The sequence below is a fragment of the Lithobates pipiens genome, unplaced genomic scaffold (assembly GCF_037356315.1).
Source record: "Lithobates pipiens isolate NorthernLeopardFrog02 unplaced genomic scaffold, aLitPip1_a1.2 Scaffold_22, whole genome shotgun sequence".
In the NCBI taxonomy this organism is placed as follows: Eukaryota; Metazoa; Chordata; class Amphibia; order Anura; family Ranidae; genus Lithobates; species Lithobates pipiens.
The window spans coordinates 23,281,907-23,306,171 of NW_027507784.1; the positions used below are offsets into that span (position 1 = coordinate 23,281,907).

The 24,265-nt window shown below is 48.6% G+C and overlaps 2 protein-coding genes across 3 annotated transcripts in view; both read right to left on the reverse strand.

Annotated features, from left to right (window-relative positions):
* Positions 1-24,265, reverse strand: part of LOC143923419 (serine protease 33-like) — a 200,118-nt gene that overhangs the window by 99,377 nt on the left and 76,476 nt on the right. The gene's annotated exons all lie outside the window — the stretch shown is intronic.
* The window catches only part of LOC143925171 (transmembrane protease serine 9-like), a 122,522-nt gene that overhangs the window by 55,623 nt on the left and 42,634 nt on the right, over positions 1-24,265 (reverse strand). Inside the window, exons 4-5 of the mRNA XM_077449784.1 lie at positions 15,276-15,447; positions 745-1,016 (exon numbers count right to left, since the gene is read on the reverse strand). Coding sequence (XP_077305910.1) covers positions 745-1,016; positions 15,276-15,447 — 444 coding nt within the window. The remainder of the gene's footprint in view (positions 1-744; positions 1,017-15,275; positions 15,448-24,265) is intronic.

Sequence of the window (24,265 nt, forward strand, 5' to 3'; positions counted from 1 at the left end):
AGGTCCTGCCAGCCCTCCTGGCTGCAGCTGCCTCTTTCACCACAGTCCATTCTTCTGGTTCTGGATCCATCTCAGACTGCAAGCTCCCAGTCCTAGAAGGCGTGCCTCCCCAGTCCTCCTGACCGTGCCTCACTCACCAGCCCTCCTGACTGTGACCAGCTGTCCTTCCTGGAGTCTCTTAGCAGTGCTCTCTCCCGCTGTCCTCTCCTTGGTCTCCATGTGTTCTTGAAGGCGGTCTCTACTGCATCAGAACCAAGGTCACCCCCCCCCCCCAGACTGGGGAGCGCCCCCAAGAGCCCCGACAGCCTCCATACTCTCTCACTCCAGCTCTTCCACCCGACAACTCCCCAACACTGGGCTGACCCTGGGTATTTAAGGTGGCCTCCCCCCTGCCAATCTAAGCTGGGGATTTGTCAGAGCTCCCTAGATTACCCCAGGTGGTTCCACCTCCCCTCCAGCCTCTCTTTCTAGAAAACACTAGAAGATTCTAGAAGGAAGTAGGAGGTCCCAGTGATTCCACCTGTGAGTCACCTAGCACTACACTGAGCCACTCCCAGCCCAGGATGAAAACAAACAGGCCTAGCTACAAGCCAGACAACACAATACAATCTCCTGCGCTCGGGAGCTACCAGCCAGGCCTGCTTAAATGTACCTACAGTATCCTCTCTAGCACACTACTAGAGGGTGCTACACTTCTATTGAAAATGAGTGAAATCATGTTTGCTTATCATTTCATGGACTCACCTCCATAAGATCTTGTGCCCCAGCCGGTCACCCAGCACTCCGTACCACAGGGGAAGGTGGTGTAGGAAGACGGCAGACAGATTGGCATGATGTACTGAGTGTAGCTGACAGGTGTGGCCAACTGTATCAGGGCAATGTCTCCAGGGCTTGTAGTGTCTATATAATTATAATTGACGATGATATTGCTTACACTGGCAACAACTGTATGAGAGCTGGTCAAATACAGCTCGTACATGCCCAAATATACTTTATAATTCGATACTTGGATAGGTCTGCAGAAAGAAAACAGAACATAACATGTATAAATGAAGATCCATCTGCTGCAGAAGGCAATGCAATATCATTATTATCAATGGACTTCAGAATCCAATGAATGAAATACAACGTATTGATAATTTGCTCTTTATGAATGGACTGTATGTACACAAATCAAACAAGTTCAAAAATAAAATATTAAAAGAGGCAGATAAAAAGATACAAAATAATGCAGTTCTATATTGATTAATATATGATTAGATGCATTTTTGTTGTTAATGCAAGCGGTGTATGCACCTTAAAGCGGAGCTCCACCCTAAAGTGGAGCTTCCGCTCATTGGAATCCTCCCCCCTCCGGAGCCACAATTGGCACCTTTCAGGGGGGAGGGGGGGTGCAGGTACCTGTACAGTACAGGTATCTGCACCCAATTCCGGCATAGATATCTGCAGAAGCTACGCCCCTTTCCGCAGAATCTACGCCCCTTTCCGAAGGTCCCCCGCTATCTGCTGGGAAACACACGGGTCCCAGAGACAGCGGGGACCATCCTTATTGTGCAGCGCGACTCGCGCATGCGCAGTAGGGAACCGGGAAATGAAGCCGCAAGGCTCCACTTCCTGATTCCCATACCCAAGATGGCGGCGGCAGCACCTGAGAGACGATCGAGAGATCGGCTTCGGGTGCCGACATCGCGGGCGCGCTGGGCGGGTAAGTGTCATTATTTTAAAAGTCAGCAGCTGCAGTATTTGTAGCTGCTGGCTTTTAAAAAAAAAAATGGCGGACTCCCGCTTTAATTAGTATCAGCCTCTTAGGCCGCGTACACACGGGCGGACTGTTGGACACCCAACTTAGTCCGCTGAACAGTGTTTCAGCGGACAGTCCGCTCGTGTGTGGGCTTCAGCGGACTGTTTCAGTAGACAGTCTGACGAACAAAGTTTTTCGGAATTTCCGTAAGACAGTCCGTCCAAACTTGGTTTCAGCGGACAGTCCGCTCGTGTGTAGGCTTGTTCGACAAACTAAGTTTCGCGCATGCTCAGAAAGGATTTACACGGCGAATGTTGCATTGCAGTGTATTGGACGTCGATTTTCTCGTCCCGTCGTACGTGCCGTTCACGTCATCGCGCACGCTTTCAGCGGACTGTTCGTTCATCGTGTGTGGTCAAGTCCGTTCATGCAAATTTTGAGCGGACTGTTTGTCGGATTGTTTGACAAACTAAGTTGGGCGAACAGTCCGCCCGTGTGTACGCGGCCTTAGCCCTTGTACACACGGTCGGACATTCTGACAACCAAATCCGTCGGATTTTGTCCAAAACTGTTGCATACACACGGTCGGACAAAGTTGTCGGAAAATCTGATCGTTCAGAACGTGATGACGTTATTTCGTTACGACGGGACTACGTTCAGGCTAGTAGCCAATAGCTTTGATGTAGGAATTTGATCTGAGCATGCGTGGCACTTTGTCCGATCGGAATTCTCTACACATGATCGGGCAAGGTCCGATCGGAGCATTTTGTCGGAAAATTTTACCAACAAGTTGGAAAACTTGGTCCATTGGATACTCCGACGGAAACAGTCCGATGGAGACCACACACAGTCGGATCATCCGACAAAACGGTCCGATAGGACACATTCCGTCTGAATCTCCGACCGTGTGTACAAGGGCTTGCAGTCTTTTTATAGCAAAACTCAGCCTAGGAAAAGGATAAGCAGTACACGGAGCCAACACAATCATGAAGCATGTTGCTAAAGGAAGAGAGCAGAGTGACAGAGAGATGAGCCTATCACTGTACTGCTTCTCCTTCACTGTCCAGTCACAGCCTGGAGGCAGGTTCAAGACAGCATAGGCTCAGAGGAGTTGGGTTGAATGATGATTGCCATCATTCAACCTAGTCTAGTGGCAAAATTATTTTGGGAACAGCTATGGATTTAGGTTAGTATTGCAGCAAAGCTGCCTTTTATGTCCTTTAACAGGCTATTACTTTTTTTATTTTTTGCTAGAATTGAACTTTGAAAAAAATTTCCCTTCCCTTTATTTTTATATTTTTTACATATTTTGTGTATTTTAGACTCACATGAGGACTACATTTAAGATATTTGTGGTATTATTATGCTATGTTTTTTTTTTTTAACCACTTAAGCTCCGGACCATTTTGTTGGCCAAAGACCAGACCACTTTTTGCGATTCGGCAATGCGTCGCTTTAACTGACAACTGCACGGTCGTGCGACATGGCTCCCAAACAAAATTGACGTCCTTTTTTTCCTCACAAATAGAGCTTTCTTTTGGTGGTATTTGGTCACCCCTGCGGTTTTTATTTTTTGCGCTATAAACAAAAATAGAGCGACAATTTTGAAAAAAACGCATTATTTTTTACTTTTTGTTATAATAAATATCCCCCAAAAATATATAAAAAAACATTTTTTTCCCTCAGGCTGATACGTATTCTACATATTTTTGGTAAAAATAAGCAATTATTGATTGGTTTGCGCAAAAGTTATAGCGTTTACAAAATAGGGGATAGTTTTATGGCATTTTTATTCATATATTTTTGTTTACTAGTAATGGCGGCGATCAGTGATTTTTATTGTGACTGGGACATTATGGCGGACACATCGGACATTTTTGACACATTTTTGAGACCATTGTCATTTATACAGCAATCAGTGCTATAAAAATGCAGTGATTCCTGTGTAAATGACACTGGCAGTGAAGGGGTTAACCAGTGGGTGGCAGTGTAGGGGTCAAGTGTTCCTAGGGGTGTGTTGCTAACTGTTGGGGGCTGGTCTTTCATTTAGTGAACACTGATCTCTGCTCCAATCACATGGAGCAGAGATCAGCGTCACTAGTTGCTAGGCAGAATGGGGAAATGCTGTTTACAACGGCATCTCTCTGTTCAGCCGCCCCGTGAGACGATCACGGGTATGCCCCGCGGCGATCGAGTCCGCGGGACCCGCGACCACACTCACGGGGATCCCAACCAGCACCGTTGGCAGGGCGGCATTAAAGATTGGACGTACCCGTACGCCAATATGCCTGCCCGTGCCATTCTGCCGACGTACATCGGCGTGCGCTGGTCGGGAACCGGTTAAATCAGAAAAGAAGTTTATTGAAAAACCGAAAAACAATATATACACACGCATATATACATGTTATATAGTGTGCAACATATTAACAGATCTGCAGGAGCTACTTCTGTATGCATGGAGTAAGCTTGAGTACAGTAATGCTGCCTGATGCACCGGATACATTGAGTTATCAGATTTAATTTGTCCCTAATAGGGCCGGTATGTCTTTATAGGGGAGTTCTGCTTCTAAACACACATTTATATATAGAGATCTTGGTATCCTCAAGATTTGTATAACGCTCAAACCAAAAAGAAGATCAAATAGTAAAGCAAAAGAAAACATAACCTCTCTTTACTCTTCATACATTTGTATTTGTTCACCATGGTTCTCTAATAGGGATGAGCTTCGTGTTCGAGTCGAACGTAAGTTCGACTCGAACATTGGTCGTTCGTGCGTTCGCCGAATTCCGAACGTTTGGGCCGTTCGCGGCAAAATTCGTGTGGCCTACAATGCACTGCGATGGCGCAATGCATTGCTGGCTCACGATTGGCCAAGCATGCACTGTGACCCCGCATGCTTGGCCAATCGCAGCGCCAGCAGCGAGGAGAGCCATGGTTGGCCACAGGCATCCTGCCTGTGGCCAATCATAGCTCAGGCTGTGTAGTGCACGCCCCACACTATATAAGGCCGCCTTTGAGGCGGCCTCGTGTAGTGTGTTAGTTAGCATCTGAAGCAGTGGGTGTTCTGTGTACCTTCAACACAGTTACACACCAATCGTTTTTGGCTGATTTCCTATCTTGCTCTTGTGTAGTGATTATTGTCTGTGCCCTGACCGCAGTATACACCACTATATTCACCTCACCTATATAGCTAGTGATCTAGCTTTAATAATAGAGCTTGCAGTCAGTAGTGTTAGTGCGTGCTGTCTGCGTGCTCTGTACCCAGTACATACCACTATATCCACCTACATAGCTGTTCTCTATTTGAGCCCAATTGCCATCTGCAGGAGTTATTGGAAGTTGTGTGTGCTTCCAGCACAGCACAGCACTGTATACATCTGTATATACTCCTTTAACTCTGCTGTTTTCTGGTTATTGTCTGCGTGCCCTGACCGCAGTATACACCGTGATATTCACCTCACCTATATAGCTAGTGGTCCATCTTTAACAATAGCGCTTGCAGTCAGTAGTGTCACTCAGGAGATAGTGCGTGCTGTCTGCGTGCTCTGTACCCAGTACATACCGCTATAATCCACCTACATAGCTGTTCTCTATTTGGGCCCAATTGTCATCTGCAGGAGTTATTGGAAGTTGTGTGTGCTTCCAGCACAGCACAGTATACATCTGTATATACCCCTTTAACTCTGCTGTTCTATAAAAAAGGCATCTGCAGGAGTTAGTGGGTGTTGTGTGCCTCCAGCACAATATAAACTACCCAACTACTGTTTTACCCAACTCCCTTCAGGCCATTACCATGTCTGGAAGGCCAGCAAGGAGACGCAGACAGGCGCGAGCCGATAAAAGAGGGCAAGCAGGCTCTGTGTCTAGAGACAACAGTGCTGGTCGTGGACGCAGTGCATTGTCATCAGCACGTGGCCATGGGACATGCTTGTCCTTCTTTTCTGCAGCTGGACATGTTGAACCGCAACATGCCAACGACTTGGTAGAGTGGATGACCAAGCCCTCTTCATCCTCCTCATCCTTTCTCACCCAGTCTCAGGGTAGTAGCAAAGCAGCTGCCAACGCATCGTCTTCCCTCCTCTTAATGTCATCATCATCATCATCAGATGACACTCAGCTAGAGGAAGGCAGTAGCGTGAGCGCAGAGAGAGAGGATGCTCAAGAAGCACAGCAATCTGGCAGTCATGTTCCACAAACTGCAGCATACTGCCAGGTTTGCTACAGCGATGAAGAGGGAGGGGATGATGAGGGCACTGACTCCACGTGGGTGCCTGGAAGGAGGGAGGAGGAGGAGGAGGAGGAGGCACATGTCCAACGAGGCAGGATGCCCTCCGGGGGCCAGCTTAGGGGCAGCACACCGACTGAATCACACCGCAGAGCTCCGACTGCGCAGAGCGCTTCCTCTGCGCGTTATTCTAAAAGTTCTTTGGTGTGGGCCTTTTTTGAGACGAGTGCATCAGATCGCACCGCTGCTATTTGCAACATATGTCTCAAGCGTATCTCACGTGGCCAAAACATCAGCCGCTTGGGCACCACATGCTTGACCAGACATATGTTGACCTGCCATGCAGCTCGTTGGCAAGCGTACCTCAAAGACCCACACCAAAGAACAAAGCGGACCTCTCCTTGCTCCTCATCAGCTGGCAATTCCAACCCCACTAGACCTTCAGTCCTCTCTGAAACCTGCTCTGAGAGGAATGAAGGTGTAGAATTAGGTGTGTCACAGCCAAGTGCTTCCGGGAACTCTGCTAGTGGTACATCCACATCCGATTATAGCAGGCAAATGTCCCTGCCCCAGCTGCTGGACCGGCGGAAGAAGTTTACTCCCAGCCATCCACATGCCCAGCGGTTGAATGCTAGCTTGGCTAAATTGCTAGCACTTCAACTGCTGCCTTTTCAGTTGGTAGACTCGGCCCCCTTCCGTGAGTTTGTACAATGTGCGGTTCCTCAGTGGCAGGTCCCCAAACGCCACTTTTTCTCACGGAAGGCGATTCCGGCTCTCTACCGGCATGTGGAAGGCAATGTCCTTGCCTCGCTGGACAGGGCGGTCAGCGGTAAGGTGCATATTACCGCTGACTCATGGTCCAGCAGGCATGGACAGGGACATTACCTGTCTTTCACGGCCCATTGGGTCACTCTTCTGGCTGCTGGGAAGGATGCAGGACAAGGTGCAGTAGTGTTGGAGGTTGTTCCGCCACCACGCCTCCAAAATGCTACTATTGGTTGTGACACACCTCTCTCCTCCACCCCCTCCTCTTCTTCTTCCTCCATGGCCTCTTCCAGTGCTCTGTCCTCAGAACCAGCGGTGCTCCGTAGGCGTTCCAGGGGCTACGCAAGTACGCAGGCAAAACAATGCCATGCCGTGCTTGCGCTGGTTTGTTTGGGGGACAGGAGCCACACTGGGGCTGATGTTTTGTCAGCTCTGCAGGGGCAGGCCGAGAGGTGGTTGACGCCACGCCAGCTTAAGCCAGGAATGGTGGTTTGCGACAATGGCACCAACCTCCCCCCCGCCCTCCGACAGGGACAACTGACCCATGTGCCCTGTGTAGCTCACGTCCTTAACCTGGTGGTGCAGCGGTTCTTGGGCAGGTACCCCGGCTTACAGGATGTCCTGAAGCAGGCCAGGAGAGTCTGTGTGCATTTCCGCCGATCATTTAATGCCTGTGCTCGGCTGGCTGAGCTCCAAAAGGAGTTGAACCTGCCCAAGAACCGCCTTATATGTGACATGCCCACCAGATGGAACTCAACATTGGCCATGCTGCAGCGGCTGCACACGCAGCAGGGGGCCATCAATGAGTACCTGTGCGACTACGGCACCAGGACAGGGTCAGGGGAGCTTGGTTTTTTCTCACCACGCCAGTGGGGCATGATCAGGGATGCATGCACTGTCCTGTCACCGTTTGAGGAGGCCACAAGGATGGTGAGCAGTGACAGTGCATGCATCAGTGACACTGTACCTCTTGTCCACCTCTTGGAGCATACGCTGCGTGGAATAATGGACAGGGCACTTGAGGCAGAACAGAGGCAGGAAGAGGAGGACTTCCTTGCCTCTCAAGGCCCCCTTTATCCAGACAGTGTTCCTGCTGTGCCACCCATCACACAGGAAGAGGGTGAGGAGGAGGAAGAGGAGGAGGAGGATGATTGTGTCAGCATGGAGGTGGAGGCTGGCACTCAGCATCAGCATCAGCAGCAGCAGTCTTATAGGGATGATTTACAGTCCCAAGAAACACGTGGACTTGTACGTGGCTGGGAGGAGGTAGCTGCGGATCATGTTGTCCTTAGTGACCCAGAGGACTCCGGACCGAATGCCTCAGCTAACCTACGCTGCATGGCCTCCCTGATCCTGCAAAGCCTGCGGAAGGATCCTCGTATTCTTCGGATCAAAGAGAGGGGCCATTACTGGCTGGCCACTCTCCTTGATCCACGGTACAAGGGTAAGGTTGCCGACCTTATCTTGCCATCGCAGAGGGAGCAGAGGATGAGACATCTCCGGGAGGCCTTGCAGAAAGCTCTGTGCAACGCGTTTCCAGAGACTGGGAGGTCACAAACTCCTGGTCCTGGACAACGTGTTGCTGAGGCATCAGTCAGAAGGAGCGGTGGAGAAGGTGGCCGTCTGACTGATGCTTTCAGACAATTTTTTAGTCCGCAGCCCCAAGGTATGATTGGTTACAGCACCCATCGCCAGCGTCTAATTTACATGGTGCAGGAATACCTAGGGGCAAGGTCAGACTTGGACACCTTTCCCACTGAAAATCCTCTGGCTTACTGGGTCTTGAGGATGGATCACTGGCCAGAGCTTGCACAGTATGCAATTGAGCTACTGGCCTGTCCTGCATCCAGCGTTCTTTCGGAACGCACCTTCAGTGCTGCTGGTGGCTTCGTTACCGATCACAGGGTGCGCCTGTCCACCGAATCAGTTGATCGACTGACCTTCATCAAGATGAATCAGTCTTGGATCACCCACAGCTACCAAGCACCTGAAGCTGATGTAACCGAATAATTTTTTTTGAAATACCACATCCCTTCAAAACTGCCTATGCTGATGCTGAGTGACTGTCCTGTTATGTTGATTGTCTATCCTCTTCCTCCTCCGCTGATATGTTGGAAGAACATTTTTGGTTCTGGGTGATGCCAGCAGCCCAATTTTTCTGCCCCTGTTTAACAGGGGCGTTTAAGTACAATTTTTGATGCAATGCTTTGCAGCAGGGCTCATTCCTGCAATAAAACTAGAGTATATGGCAGAGGTTGCAGTGTGATGGCACCAGTGCCTAAGGCCCAATTTTTCTGCCCCTGTTTAACAGGGGCGTTTAATTACAATTTTTGATGCAATGCTTTGCAGCAGGGCTAATTCCTGCAATAAAACTAGAGTATATGGCAGAGGTTGCAGTGTGATGGCACCAGTGCCTAAGGCCCAATTTTTCTGCCCCTGTTTAACAGGGACATGTAATTACAATTCTTGATATAATATTTCACAGGAGGGCCCCTTCCTGTGCCCACCCAGAGTAACGGTGAGGACTTATAGTGTTGTGGCACCAGCACCACAACCACCAAAGGTCAATTTTTCTACCACTGTTCAACAATGGCATGTAATTACAATTCTTGATATAATCGTTCACAGCAGGGCGCTCCAGCGCCCACCAAGAGTCACTTTGAGGGCTTACAATGTTGTGGCAAAACCAACACCTTGTTCCGCCATTTCTGCAGAGCATATAGGGCAGGCCCCTACTTTCAAACATCCAATTTACAAACATCTCCTACTTGCAAACGGAAGGAGACAACAGCAAGTGAGATGAAAAAAGATGAACGACAAAACAAATTATACAGGGGTGATAACCCTTCCCTATGTTTTCCAAAAAGCTTAAAAATAGTTTTTTTGACTGGAGCTACATTTTAAAAATGTACCAGTTCAAAATTACAAACAGATTCAACTTAACACAACAAACCTACACATTCCCTGTCTTGTTTGCACCGCCTGTATACTGCTGTTCTGAGTATATAGGGCCTGGGGGCCACACGCATTTCCTTTTTTTAATATGGGTACGGGGTTCCCCTTAATATGCGTACAAGACCCAAATAGGCTGGTAATGGGCAGGGAGGGCTACCCATGCCATTTTTCTGAATGATTTTCAACCATATGGCAGGAACCAGATATAACATTAAAACCGCAAGCAGTTTTAAATGGTGTTATTTCCGTTTAATGTCATTTTGTGCAGGGACTGTTCTAAACACGGGAAACACGTGGCACTTCACAGGCATACTACAGACACCCCCCAGGCACCATATTTAAAGGAATATTTCATTTTTTTTTTTCACTTTAATTGTCATTAAAATCAGTGCTCCCGCCAAAACGGCCGTTTTTAAAACTTTTTTTTGCAGTGACCCATGTCCCCTGAGGCAGGAGTCAGGTCGCCAAACCCTTTTTAGGACAGTATCTTGCATATCAGCCGTTAAAATTAGCACTTTCCATTTCGAACGTTCGAGTCCCATAGACTTCAATGGGGTTCTAACGTTCGTTACGAACGCGGGGTCCGTTCGAAAGTTCTGGTGCGAACCGAACCGGGGGGTGTTCGGCTCATCCCTATTCTCTAAATGTAATTATATCTGATTCCTATATGAGCAGGTATTACAATTCTTTCCATCTCTGTGATATGTTATATCTGTAGTAGCCTATCCTTAATTAGCTGGGTTGGGACTAAACCAGGGTTGCCACATTGCATAGAATTTTTTAAGAGCGTTCCTATGTTTTTTTTTTTTTTTTTCTTTTTTGCTACTTCAGCGAATTAATCAGCGAGGTGTCAATCAACTCAACGTTCATTATAATTTACCTCGTCTTAACATCACATCATTGTAGCTCTTCTTTTTAATAAACCTTTTCAGTCAAAAACTTTATTCATTTATACATTAAAAGAGCCAAAAGAAGGGAAAAACCACCAAGTCATCCTATAATATCCCTTTAAAATTTACCCCTTAACTTCCTTCGCCATATATCTTCACTTAAATTTATTCCCCTCCCCCCTAACCCTCTCTTTTTTTTCCATCTTCATTGTGGGTACAAAGAGAGGAGGTAAACGACCCGTATCCTACGGCAAGACTTCAAGTATCAACTCTCGTTCGTGTCTCCTCCTCTCTTTGTCCCTATAAACTCTCTTTTACCCCCCTCCCTCCCCCCTCCCTGTTCCTGGTTTCTATCCCTCAGGGTTCTACTTTAAACCTCACTTCCACTATACCTTTCCCATATTTATACCTGCGTTATTTCCTCCACATATCGCCAAGATTTTTTAAATTTTTCCCATAGGTCCCATTTCCTGCCCCTCTCCTCCTTTATGGCTGCTGCCTCATCTCCGCCCTCATCAATTTCCATATATTGTATTTCGGTTACCCGACGAATCCAGTCCTGGATTTTGGGGCATTCTTTTTCTCTCCATTTTCTCGGGATAAGGTTTTTTGCGGCGTCTAATAAAATAGGGACTAATGATGCTTTATATTGGTTAATTGTCTCCTCTGTCCCGTGAAATAACACAGTCCATGGGTCCTCTCTAATCGTTTTTCCCGTGACCACCTTTATTAGTTCTAATATCTTTTTCCAATAATCTCGTATTTTGGGGCAATCCCACCATATATGGCCCGTACTCCCAATTGACTTACATCCTCGCCAGCACTCCGGCGACTGATCGTTTCTAAACCTACTGAGTTTATCAGGGGTGGCGTACCACCTTGCTATACATTTGTAGTTTGTTTCTATTAATTTATTCCCTCCCCCCGCAAAGTGAATTAAAGTTAATATTTTCTTTCTAATTTGGGTATTACATTGTACCCCCAAATCTTTTTCCCACTTTTTAAAGAATGCCGGTTCCTCCAGTTCATCCCCCTCTAGAGCGTTCCTATGTTGGTAGGTAACTTTTTCCCTTATTAGCATGTTATTTACCAGCTCCACCCATCCTTTCCCTTTTGGGGACTTTAGGAGTTATCCAGAATCTCGCAATTGCCTTGCGCGATAAATACAGTAGACGTAATACTGCGGTATGGCCACTCGGCGAGAGAGAGGGGGTATCTCCAATGCGCCAAGTAGACATACAACTGGGTCCTGTGGAATTGGAATTTGAAATACCTGGGATATAGTTGTTAGAACGTATTGCCAATATCTGAACAATTTTGGGCATTTCCACATCATGTGCCATAGATCTCCTTCATCCCTGTTGCATTTTGGGCATAGCGGGGAGCTTCTAAATACCCATTTATGTAGTTTGGATGGAGATCTATACACTCTGTGCAACAAGAATAGGTGTGACAGCCTGTGTGACGTAGAGACTGAAACCAGTGGGGCCGATGTCAGACAGAGCTCCCACTGTTCTCTGTCAATGGGACCCACATCTTTTTCCCACTCCCCCGTCTGCAGGGCAATTTGGAGGCATCATGTGTTGAGTTGCGTAATCTAACGTATGTCTTCAAGATCATGCCCTTCCTGTCTCCCGACAGCAACACATCATTCATCTAGGGATGCGTCACTATTGCAAGAGAGGACAGCCTGAGCTCGCTTTGCCGAAGCTGCAGGTATTGATGAAACTGCGTTCTGGGAATTGCAAATTCCTCTTGTAGATCTGTAAAAGATTTGAGTACCGTACCCCTGAGCAGCTGGGAGATGTAATGCACACCCGCCACCTCCCACCCACGAGAATTTGTATGTTTATATAATTCCTTATAATATTTATTCTTCCACATGGGAGTGAAAGAGCAGACTCCTCTTATATTCATAAGAGATCTGATATATTTTCATAAAGTGTTTAAGCCCTTGTACACACGGTCGGAGATTCCGACAACCAAATCCGTAGAATTTTGTCCGACGGATTTTGTCCGAAACTGTTGCATACACACGGTCGGACGAAGTTGTCGGAAAAACCCGATCGTTCAGAACATGATGACGTTATTTCGTTACGACGGGACTATGTTCAGGATAGTAGCCAATAGCTTTGATGTAGGAATTTGATCTGAGCATGCGTGGCACTTTGTCCGATCAGAATTCTCTACACATGATCGGGCAAGGTCCGATCTGAGCATTTTGCCGGAAAATTTTACCAACAAGTTGGAAAACTTGGTCCGTTGGATACTCCGACGGAAACAGTCCGATGGAGACCACACACTGTTGGAATATCCGACAAAACGGTCCGATCGGACACATTCCGTCGGAATCTCCGACCGTGTGTACAAGGGCTAAGAGCACTATTGTAGGGAGAGATTGTAATATATGACTAAGACCTGCTTCCAAGTGCGATAGTGCTGCAAGCGTGGAGTCTTGTGGGACCAGTAGGGACCTAATAGGATCCTCAGTGTCCAGTTCCCCCCAGCCACCCAGGTGTTGGATCTGGGAGGCTACGAAGTAGTATCTAGCGTGAGGAACTGCCAAGCCACCTTGGTCCTTTTGCTAATTGTAACAAATGAAGGCTAATCCTTGCAGACTTATTACCCCATATTAGATCTCTAAGTTGGGCATCTATTTGTGTGAACCATTTGTGTGGTATCCATATGGGGGTGTTATGAAATACGTACAGGAGTTGCGGGGCCCACACCATTTTAATCAAGTTCGCCTTCCCGTTTACAGATAGAGGTAACTTCACCCATGCAGCGCATTTCCCTCTGAATTTACGGAGTAGGGGTGCCAGATTTAAGGTGAGGTACTGGTTGGGGTCCGCTGTCACCTGTATGCCTAGATAACGGAATTCATCCACCATGAGTATGTCTTTGGCACACTCAGGTTGTGGCTTCGGCAGGGGGTCTAGGGGAAGAATCACAGATTTATTCCAATTAATACTAAACCCCGACAGCTCGCCAAAATCTGCTATTAGTTGCATCACATTTTTCGGGGAGTAGTCTGTGTCTCCAAGATAAATCAGTGTATCATTCGCACACAGAGAAATTACATCTTGTTTGGGGCCTCGGCGAAAACCGCTGATGTCTCGTGAGGCTCTGACATGGATGGCTAAGGGTTCAAGTGCAAGGGCAAATAACAGGGGTGACAAAGGGCACCCCTGTCGAGTGCCTCTGAAGAGATTGAAGGGTTCCGATACATCGCCATTGATTCGCATTCTCGCCGATGGGGTGTGATAAAGTAGTTGAACCCATTTTAAGAAAGAGGGTCCCACCCCGAATCTTGACAGTGTTTCCCAGAGATACGGCCATTCGACACTGTCAAACGCTTTGGCCGCGTCTAACAAAAGAATGGCCCTATTACCCGGGTTATCTACAGGGATTTGTAAGTTGAGAAATAGTCTGCATAAGTTTTGGTCAGTCGATTTGGTTGGAATGAATCCAGATTGGTCTCTGTGTATCACCGTTTGAATACATTTGGCCAATCTGTTGGCCAAAATTCTGGCCAGCAGCTTAACATCAAATGTGAGCAATGAAATAGGCCAGTAGGAATCTGGGGACAGGGCATCCTTACCAGGTTTCAGCAGGACCACCAGCAGTGCCTCACTCATAGAGGGGGGAAGTTTCCCAGTTTCAAATGCTCTATTGTAAACTTGAAGAAGGATTGGTATCAGTTGTGAGGTATAGCGTTTATAGACCTCTGACGGTAAGCCATCAGCCCCTGGTGCCTTCCCATTTTGTGTGTGAGCCAGGGCCTCTAATAGTTCCTCTTCCATCAGTGGGGTATTTAACCACTTGCCGCCCGCCCTATAACAGATACACGGTGGCAAAGTGGTTTCAAAATCCTGACCGGACATCATATGATGTGATCAGGATTTTGAGCCGTTGCGCGCCCCTGGGGGCGCATATTGCGGCGATCGTTGTTGCGGGATGTCAGTCTGACACTCTGCAACTACGATCTCGGTAAAGAGTCTCCGACGGACATTTATTTGTAATTTATATATATCATTTTTAGGGTGTTGATAAATGAATTATGTTATTTAATATCCAAATTTTTTGGTTGACTGACCTTTTGGAGTGTTTGCAGCATCTTTCTATATAGGTATTAGTTTTTTTTGTTTTTTTGATTTACAATGAGATTAATGATTCTATTATTCAGGCTGAAGTTTCAGCACCCCAGAGACTTCAAATCTAGGCAGTGTTGTGACAGTGGCCAATTTATACTGCTGCTAGGACCCACCCCTGCTGTCACGTAGACTTGGACCCGGCTTAGTTCTAGGCAGAGAGAAGTTTAAAGCTCCCTTTTTGATGTCTCAAGCGTGCTCCTAATATCCAAGTGGTAAACTATGAGTTTATGGTATTGTATAGGCTACTCTTCACTTGTGTTTATCTATTCACAGTGAATAAGCCTATGAACTCAATAGCTGAATGAGGGGTCCAATATCAGCACTCATTAAGGGGCTTTTTGGTGATGTAAACCAATCACTGATGATCAGTGAGGCCCACTTGGCAGTTTTAAAGTGGACACTTTATAAAAGATGAACACTGGTTTAATAAATATGTCCATGGCTGTTTTTTTTTTTTGTTTTTTTTTAGAGACGTTTTTCCAAAAGCAGAATGATTGGTGTCTGATGGAAGAATCGGTGTATAAAGGTAACATGTTATACTCACTTGTGGATGCAATGTGCTGCCGTCATAACCCACTCGGGGGAGATCAGGGAGCCTCCACATAAGTATGATCCATCTGATTCTGTATCTTTAACAGCGACCTGCCAGGGCCACTCCCCATCCAATGAATCCGTACCGCCAACTATCCGACTGGACACCAACGGGGAACCGCACACTAAATAAAATATTTTTTTATTTTTTTTTAGCTTTCATAATTAAATATATAAATAACGCACACAAAAATGAAACTATATTAAATGATATTTCAGCAGATAAAAATCCTCAGGACTGATACTACGTAAGATTTTGATGACAGAAATTTCAGCCACATATATTCAACACCAAACCCAACTAACTTTTATTTTATTTCAATGAATGTCTCCCCCCCCCCAGGAAGTGTTTAAAATACAAAATGGAGCTCAGCCTGCAATACACACCTCTTCTCTGGTGTTGTTCCCCTCAGTAATTGCTTTTTTTGTAAAAAAAAAAAAAAAATGTTCTCAGTCTTCTGATTTAATTGACACCCAACCTCATTCTTACTAGAAGACCGAGACAAACTTGTGAATGGACCACAGCACTTCATTCACAGGGAAAAGAAATGCAGCGAGGGATGCTGATGTTGTCATGTCTACATAACTGAAAACTGTCCACCACCAGCAGAAGACCTGAACAGAAAGAGGACCCTACACATCATGTGGTTGGTCTGAAGATACCCGAAAAGAGTAAGTTGAAAGAAAAAGAAATATAATAAGATATTGCTGGAAGGGAACTCCAGGGGGAAAAAGGAGGTCCAGTCAGAGGGAGAGCCTGGAACCAGGAGTTAGACTTCAAAGTTATCACAGAAGTTGATTATCCTCAACCATTTACTGTATGTAAAATTGTGTCAAAAATATCTACCAACTAGAGGAAATAATCAAAATAATCGTCTTTTTTGAAGCTATATGAACGGTATCTGATTTATGGAAATAATACTGTTAATGTAAGGAAAGGTTTCCAGAATCATTGTCATGGTTATACAGTGATCTTCCTGTGTTTGCTTACCTCCCCCTCATGTCTTCAGACTAAGAAGCCAGCCACTTCCACCTGGTGGTTTTTATAACCTCTCCTCTAAGCATGGCTCCACCCCAGGCCCTATCAGGGAGCCCTATATTAACCTGTGCACTGCAGGCCTCAGTGCTGATCAACCATTGTGTATCCTTTGTGTGTTAGCTTCCTGGTTCCTGCTGTGTGCGCTGCTACTGGCTTCCGTTACCGGCTTTGGCGTGTCTTGACTATACCTGCTTGCCTGTGACCCTGACCTTTTGGCGTGTACCCAACTATTCTTGTCTGCTTGTGGCCCCGACCTTGGCTTTGTCCCTCATCCCTATCCTTCTGTTGCCTACTGTGGGTGTGAGCTGGGGGACCCTGGAGGTTGCGACCTGGAGCCAGTTGCAGCCAAGTCCACCCTCACCACTAGAGGCTCTGGTGAACACCTGCTGGCTCTTAGACTCCGCGCCCCAGGGAATCTCACGCTCTATCCCCAGTGGGATCTGTCCCTCGTCTGCAGCAGTCAGCCGTAGGGTCCACAACCTTGCAGTGCACTCCGGATCCCTACGGTGTGCACCTGTCACCTCGCCTCAAGGTGACCTGACAGTTTGATCAACCATGGACCCGACTGACGTGCCGCTTCCTGCAGATGATCCATTTCAGAGCTTAGTTTGGCGACTTGAGACCCAAGAATCGCATCAGACCCAGATGATGCGATTCCTTCAGGATTTGGCATCCCGTTTTGAACAGGTTCAGGCCTCATTAGGACCCTCGGTTCAACAACCTCAACCGCTATCTGCCACTGCACCTATCGCATCAGTCGCAGCCACACATTCATTACAACTACCAGCTCCGGTCCGTTTCTCTGGGGACTCCAAGACTTGCAGGGGGTTCCTTAGCCAGTGCACAATTCATTTTGAACTTCAGCCCCAAAACTTCCTGTCCGATCGGGCAAAAGTTGCATATATCATATCCCTCCTGTCCAGCGAGGCGTTAGCTTGGGCCTCCCCTCTGTGGGAACTGAATCATCCAGTGGTTTCTAGTCTGTCTGATTTCTTGAAACTTTTTCGGAATATCTTCGAGGAACCGGGTCGTGTCTCCTCAGCGGCTAGCGCTCTTTTACGTCTCCGTCAAGAGTCCGCTTCTGTGGGACAGTATGCTCTTCAGTTCCGTATCCTCTCAGCTGAATTGAGCTGGAATAATGAGGCCCTAGTTGCAAACTTTTTACATGGCCTCTCTGATAGAGTGAAGGATGAATTAGCAGGAAGATCCCTTCCTGCTGATCTGGACAGTGTCATCACCTTGTGTAACCAGATCGATATTCGCTTTCAGGAGAGGGCCCTGGAAAAAAGACGCCAGCACTCCCCGTTCTTTAGGCAGCCTGAGTCCCCAGTCCCTTTTCCTCGATCTGAGGAGCACCCCCTGCCTACCGAGGAACCTATGCAGTTGGGCTGGACTAAGTTATCTCCCGAAGAACACGCTAGGCGCAGAAGTCTGGGCCTATGCCTCTATTGTGGGGCCAAAGGTCATTTCCGTGACACTTGTTCTCTTCGTCCGGAAAAACGCTCAGGGCTAATACATCTGGAAGGTGGAGTATTAGACCCTGAAATATCACCTTTACCTTCTCGTCTTCTCCTTTCTGTGTTGCTTCATGTCGGTGCTTCCTCTCATTCGGTCTCAGCACATCTGGATTCCAGAGCCGCTGCCAATTTCATGGATTGGGAAACTGCATCCTCCATGAGACTTAGGCCGCGTACACACGCGCGGACTGTTCGCCCAACCTTGTTCGTCAAACAGTTTCGGCAAACAGTCCGCTCAAAATTTGCATGAGCGGACTTGCCCACACACGGCACTTTTTGAGCGGACTGTTTCAGCGAACTGTTTGCCAAACAGTTCGCTCAACTTTTGAAATGAACGGACTCGCCCACGTAAGGCGTTGGGGTTCCCCTTTAAGCCCATTCCAGGCGGCGGAGCCCGCTACGTCTTCGTCGCGGGCCCCGCCTACCTTCACACGCGCTCGTAATGAGCAGACTTTCCTCCGAGCGGGAACAGTTTGCTCATTTCGAAAGTAGCCTACACACGGGCGGACTGTTCGCTCAAACAAAGTTTCAGCGGACAGTTTTTCGGAATTTGCAGTGATCTTCCTGTGTTTTCTTACCTTCCCCCATGTCTTCAGACTAAGAAGCCAGCCACTTCCACCTGGTGGTTTTTATAACCTCTCCTCTAAGCATGGCTCCACCCCAGGCCCTATCAGGGAGCCCTATATTAACCTGTGCCCTGCAGGCCTCAGTGCTGATCAACCATTGTGTATTCTTTGTGTGTTAGCTTCCTGGTTCCTGCCGTGTGCTCTGCTACTGTTTTCCGTTACCGACTTTGGCGTGTCTTGACTATCCCTGCTTGCCTGTGACCCTGACCTTTTGGTGTGTACCTGACTATTCTTGTCTGCTTGTGGCCCCGACCTTGGCTTTGTCCCTCATCCCTATCTTCCTGTTGCCTACTGTGGGTGTGAGCTGGGGGACCCTGGGGGTTGCGACCTGGAGCCAGTTGCAGCCAATTCCATCCTCACCACTGGAGGCTCTGGTGAACACCTGCTGGCTCTTAGACTCTGCGCCCCAGGGAATCTCACGCTCTATCCCCAGTGGGATCTGTCCCTCGTCTGCAGCAGTCAGCCGTAGGGTCCACAACCTTGCGGTACACTCCTGATCCTACGGTGTGCATCTGTCACCTCGCCTCAAGGTGACCTGACAATTATGTAACATTATGTATAAGGCTCAGTTCACAAAGCTACCACACCAGGAAAAGGATAGCTTTATATTTACGGTGACAAAAGACAAATGTATAGTACATTTTAGGGATTGACCGATATGTTTTTTTCGGTGCCAATACAACACCAATATTTCAGCCACCTCTTAGCCGATATTGTGTACATTTAAAAAAAATGTACACTTTTTTATTTTTTATCACTGTTATTCCTGTCACAAGGAATGTAAACGTCCCTTGTGACATTAATAGACAGTGATAGGTACTCTTTATGTAGAGATCGGGGGTCTATCTGACCCCAGACCCCTCCTCTGTACTTGAAAGTATTCAAAACATCAAGATTGGCTTTTTTGAATAGTTTATATTTTTTTAAAACTGGTGTCTTTAAGATGGCAGTAATCCAGAAAGTGATGTCATGACTAAGGATGAGCCTGATGTTCACCCGTTCACCGGATTTAGAACATTATGGGGCGTTCGTGGGAAATTCGAGCGCCCGCGGAACGCCCCTATAATGCACTGCGAGATCGCACCTGACCTGCATGCTTTGGCCAATAACAGCACGCTCTGCTGTAAGAGCCATGATTGGCTCAGGGGGCTAAGTCCACATCCCACACTATGTAAGGCTGCTTACATAGCGGCTGAACATAGTGTAATTAATGAAAGCAGGAAAATTACATTTCTAAAAGGAGAAAATGTAATTTAAAACTGCTCGTGGCTGTAATGTTTTGCTGGATCCCAGGCAATATAAATAAAAATCATTGAAAAAAAACTGCGTGAGTTCCAGCCCCTGCCCCCCGTCCATTACCAAGCCCATCAAGTCTTGCCTGGATATTAAGGGGAACCCTGTACCAAAATGTAAAAAGAAAATGACATGGGTGTCCCCGCCCAAAAATGTAAAAAAGACAGAACCTGGATTTGGACTTCCAGTCTGGTGTAGCCTTCTTGCAGGCTCTTCACGGCTTGTGTGAGACCTGCCAGGTGTCTGCACAATTCCTCCATGGGGGAGGCTCCCTGCTCGGGCTCAGACATGGTCTCTCTTATGGGTCTGGTTCGCGGCCCCTGGTAGGATGGACAGGAGGCATGGTAGCACAGACGGGTATGAGAGCCTGGCGGGTTGGATGCTGAAGAAGAGGTCCAACGGCTGAGTGCAGGCGGTTAGATAGTCTTCAAACAGCTGGATGCTGGCAGCGGATGTAAGCAGGAGTTGATAAGGCAGGTCCGAGACAGCTGGATGCTGGCAGAAGATGCAAGCAGGAGTTGGTAAAGCAGGTCCGGTCACAGGTACGGATGGCAGCTGGCGGAAGCTGCAGTACAAGGGTAAGGCAAGTGCAAGTCCGAGTCACAAGCAGGGTCGGCAACAGGCGGGCAGCGCAGTACAGAGGAACAGGCAGATTTGGGGTCACAGACAGGCCGGGGTTAAGGGCAGGCAGCAGACAGGATGATCCAAAGGACAAGCCGGGTTCAACAGGAGATCGGGAATACAAGCGGAGTCACAGGTACTAAGGCACTGGGAGCTGCAGATCAGACAGCACCGAGCACACTGCGGGAGACACCTAAGTAGGCCGCCTGGCGCCAAGCATCATGCGCGCGCCCCGACGTGCACCGGCGCACGCGTGCACCCACAAGCGCCCCACAGAGCGCCCAGCGACATATCCATTACGGGCATTTCTCTGACAAGGAGAGAGGAGAAAGGGTGAGAGGGGAGAAGGAAGAGAGAGGAGGGGGAGAGAGAGAGGAGTGGAGAGAGAGAGAGAGAGAGAGAGAGGGGAAGGGAGAGAGATGGGCGAGAAGGAAGAGAGGGAAGAGAGAGGAGGGGGGAGAGAGGGGAGGAGAGAGGGGTGGAGAAAGAGAGGGGAGGAGAAAGAGAGAAGGGGAGAAAGAGGGGAGGGAGGAGAAGGAAGAGAGGAGAGAGAGGAGGGGAGAGAGTTGGGAGAGAGAAGGGAAGGGAGAGAGGGGGGAGAGGAGAAGGGAGAGAGAGGGGAAGGGAGAGAGAGGAGGGGAGAGAGAGAGGGAGGGAGAGAGGGAGGGAGAGGGGAGGGGAGGGAGAGCGGAGGAGAAAGAGAGGAGGGCAGAAAGAGGGGAGAGACATGGGAGAGAGAGGGGAGGGGAGAAAGGGGAGAGGAAAGAGAGGAGGGGAGAGGAAAGAGAGGAGGGGAGAGAGAGGGGAGGAGAGAGAGATGAGGGGAGAGAGAGGGGAGAGAGAGGGGAGAGACATGGGAGAGAGAAGGCAGGGGAGAGAGAGGGGAGAGGAGAAGGGGGGAGAGAAGGGAGAGAGAGAGGGGGAGAGGGGGGGAGGAGAGAGAGAGGGGGAGAGGGGAGGGAGGAGGGGAGAGAGGGGAGAGAGGGGAGGGAGAGGGGAGAGAGAGATGAGGGGGGAGAGGAGAGAAAGGAGAGAGACAGGGGAGAGGAGAAGCGAGAGAGAGGGGAGGGGAGAGAGGGCGAGGGAGGAGAGAGAGGGGAGAGAGAGAGGGGGAGAGGGGAGGGTGGGAGGGGAGGGAGAGGGGAGAGAGAGATGAGGGGGGGGAGGGGAGAGAGGAGAGAAAGGGGAGAGACAGGGGAGAGGAGAAGCGAGAGAGAGGGGAGGGGAGATAGGAGAGAGAGGGGAGAGAGGAGGGGAGGGAGAGGGGAGAGAGAGATGAGGGGGGAGAGGGGAGAGAGGAGAGAAAGGGGAGAGACAGGGGAGAGGAGAGGGGAGAGAGAGAGGGGGAGAGGGGAGGGTGGGAGGGGAGGGAGAGGGGAGAGAGAGATGAGGGGGGGGAGGGGAGAGAGGAGAGAAAGGGGAGAGACAGGGGAGAGGAGAAGCGAGAGAGAGGGGAGGGGAGATAGGAGAGAGAGGGGAGAGAGGAGGGGAGGGAGAGGGGAGAGAGAGATGAGGGGGGAGAGGGGAGAGAGGAGAGAAAGGGGAGAGACAGGGGAGAGGAGAAGCGAGAGAGAGGGGAGGGGAGAGAGGAGAGAGGGCGGGGGAGGAGAGAGAGGGGAGGAGGGGAGAGAGGGGGAGGAGGGGAGAGAAGGGAGGAGAGAGATGAGGAGAGAGAGAAGGGGGAGAGAGGAGAGAGAGGAGGGGGGATAGAGAGGGGAGAGGAGAAGGGAGAGAGGGGAGAGAGGAGAAGGAAGAGATAGGGGAGGGGAGAGAGGAGAGAGAGGGGGGAGAGAGAGAGGGGGGATTGAAATTGCTATAGAAGGGCATCCCCAGAGCCGATGCCACGTGGCTGGCAAGCACGATGACCGCCGGCCACCTGCAATTGCTCCACAGAGAGCCAGAATGGGGAACTGTCAGTGTAAAACAGACCCATCCTGTCAGGGTCGGAGAGAGAGAGAGATCTAGCTGTTTCTAGTGATTAGAAACAGCGATCTCTCTGTGCTCCTAGCCTGTCCCCTCCCACCACAGTTAGAAACATCTCCCTAGGGAACTCACTTAGCCCCTTGAGCGCCCCCTAGTGTTTAGTGATGGACGAACGTTTCGCCCGGCGGTCGTTTCGCGGCGAATTTCCGACTTTCGCCGTCCGCGGGTTCGAACGCCTTTTTCCGTCGTTCGCCCCGGCGGACTTACGTGTTTAATGTATACAAGAACTTTAACCTTTCGTGACACGTTTATCATGTGTTACAGGACAACCAATTGAGACATGACAGCTCATGGACACTTGGACATTCCCCCTAACCTATAAATACACCCGATCCGGTGGCCATTTTACATTCTTTCTTCTGTCACTGTAGGGAAAGGATCCTGTGTGGAGTAGGGACAGAGAAAACGCTAGCTATTTGGTACACAAAAGTTCTTTTCAGGACTGGTATAGGTGTTAGGTCAGCAGCCTGAGTTTCTTTTGTCAGTTTAGATAAAGGGACAGAGCGCTGTATGCTGCTATTTTAGGGACAGCTCAGCCAGATTAGTCTTTCTTCATCATCATCATCATCATCATCATTAGCTGTTACTATCAGGTCCACAAAAGAGCTGTTCCAGCTAATCGTTCCAGCCTACTCTTTTTTGCCAATTTGTATAGGGACAGGCAGGAAGCAGTGTGTCAGGCAGTGAGGATAATTTTAAAGACTTGCTGTTACTATTAGTTCCACAAAGGTTCTTTTCAGGACTGGTATCAGTGGTACGGTAATAGGCTTGTACACGTATAATATTCTTTCTTCCAAATATAGAAAGAATATTATACTTGACTGCTGCCCTTCTGCTGCAGTCTGCTAATCATTCACAACTCACTTGTTCCACAAAGCTCTTTATCAGGACTGGTAACTTGGTCTGTCTAGGGTGCTACGGTACATAGGCTTGGGTGCGGTACAGTCTGCTGTTCTGTAAGGACCGCTATCGGTCCACAATACATAGGGTTGCCGTGCACTACTGCTGACCGCTGCCCTATACTGCAGCAGTCCTTCAGCGGTATAGGGACTGACGCACAGTCTGCTAAACACTAATACACAACCTGCTTGGTCCACAAAAGTTCTTATAAGGACTGGTAACTTGGTATAGGGTGCTACGGTACATAGGCCTGAGTGCGTTACAGTCTGCTGTTCTGTAAGGACCGCTATCGGTCCACAATACATAGGGTTGCCGTGCACTACTGCTGACCGCTGCCCTATACTGCAGCAGTCCTTCATTGGTATAGGGACTGACGTACAGTCTGCTAATCACTAACACACAACCTGCTTGGTCCACAAAAGTTCTTATAAGGACTGGTAACTTGGTATAGGGTGCTACGGTACATAGGCCTGAGTGCGTTACAGTCTGCTGTTCTGTAAGGACCGCTATCGGTCCACAATACATAGGGTTGCCGTGCACTACTGCTGACCGCTGCCCTATACTGCAGCAGTCCTTCATTGGTATAGGGACTGACGTACAGTCTGCTAAACACTAACACACAACCTGCTTGGTCCACAAAAGTTCTTATAAGGACTGGTAACTTGGTATAGGGTGCTACGGTACATAGGCCTGAGTGCGTTACAGTCTGCTGTTCTGTAAGGACCGCTATCGGTCCACAATACATAGGGTTGCCGTGCACTACTGCTGACCGCTGCCCTATACTGCAGCAGTCCTTCATTGGTATAGGGACTGACGTACAGTCTGCTAATCACTAACACACAACCTGCTTGGTCCACAAAAGTTCTTATAAGGACTGGTAACTTGGTATAGGGTGCTACGGTACATAGGCCTGAGTGCGTTACAGTCTGCTGTTCTGTAAGGACCGCTATCGGTCCACAATACA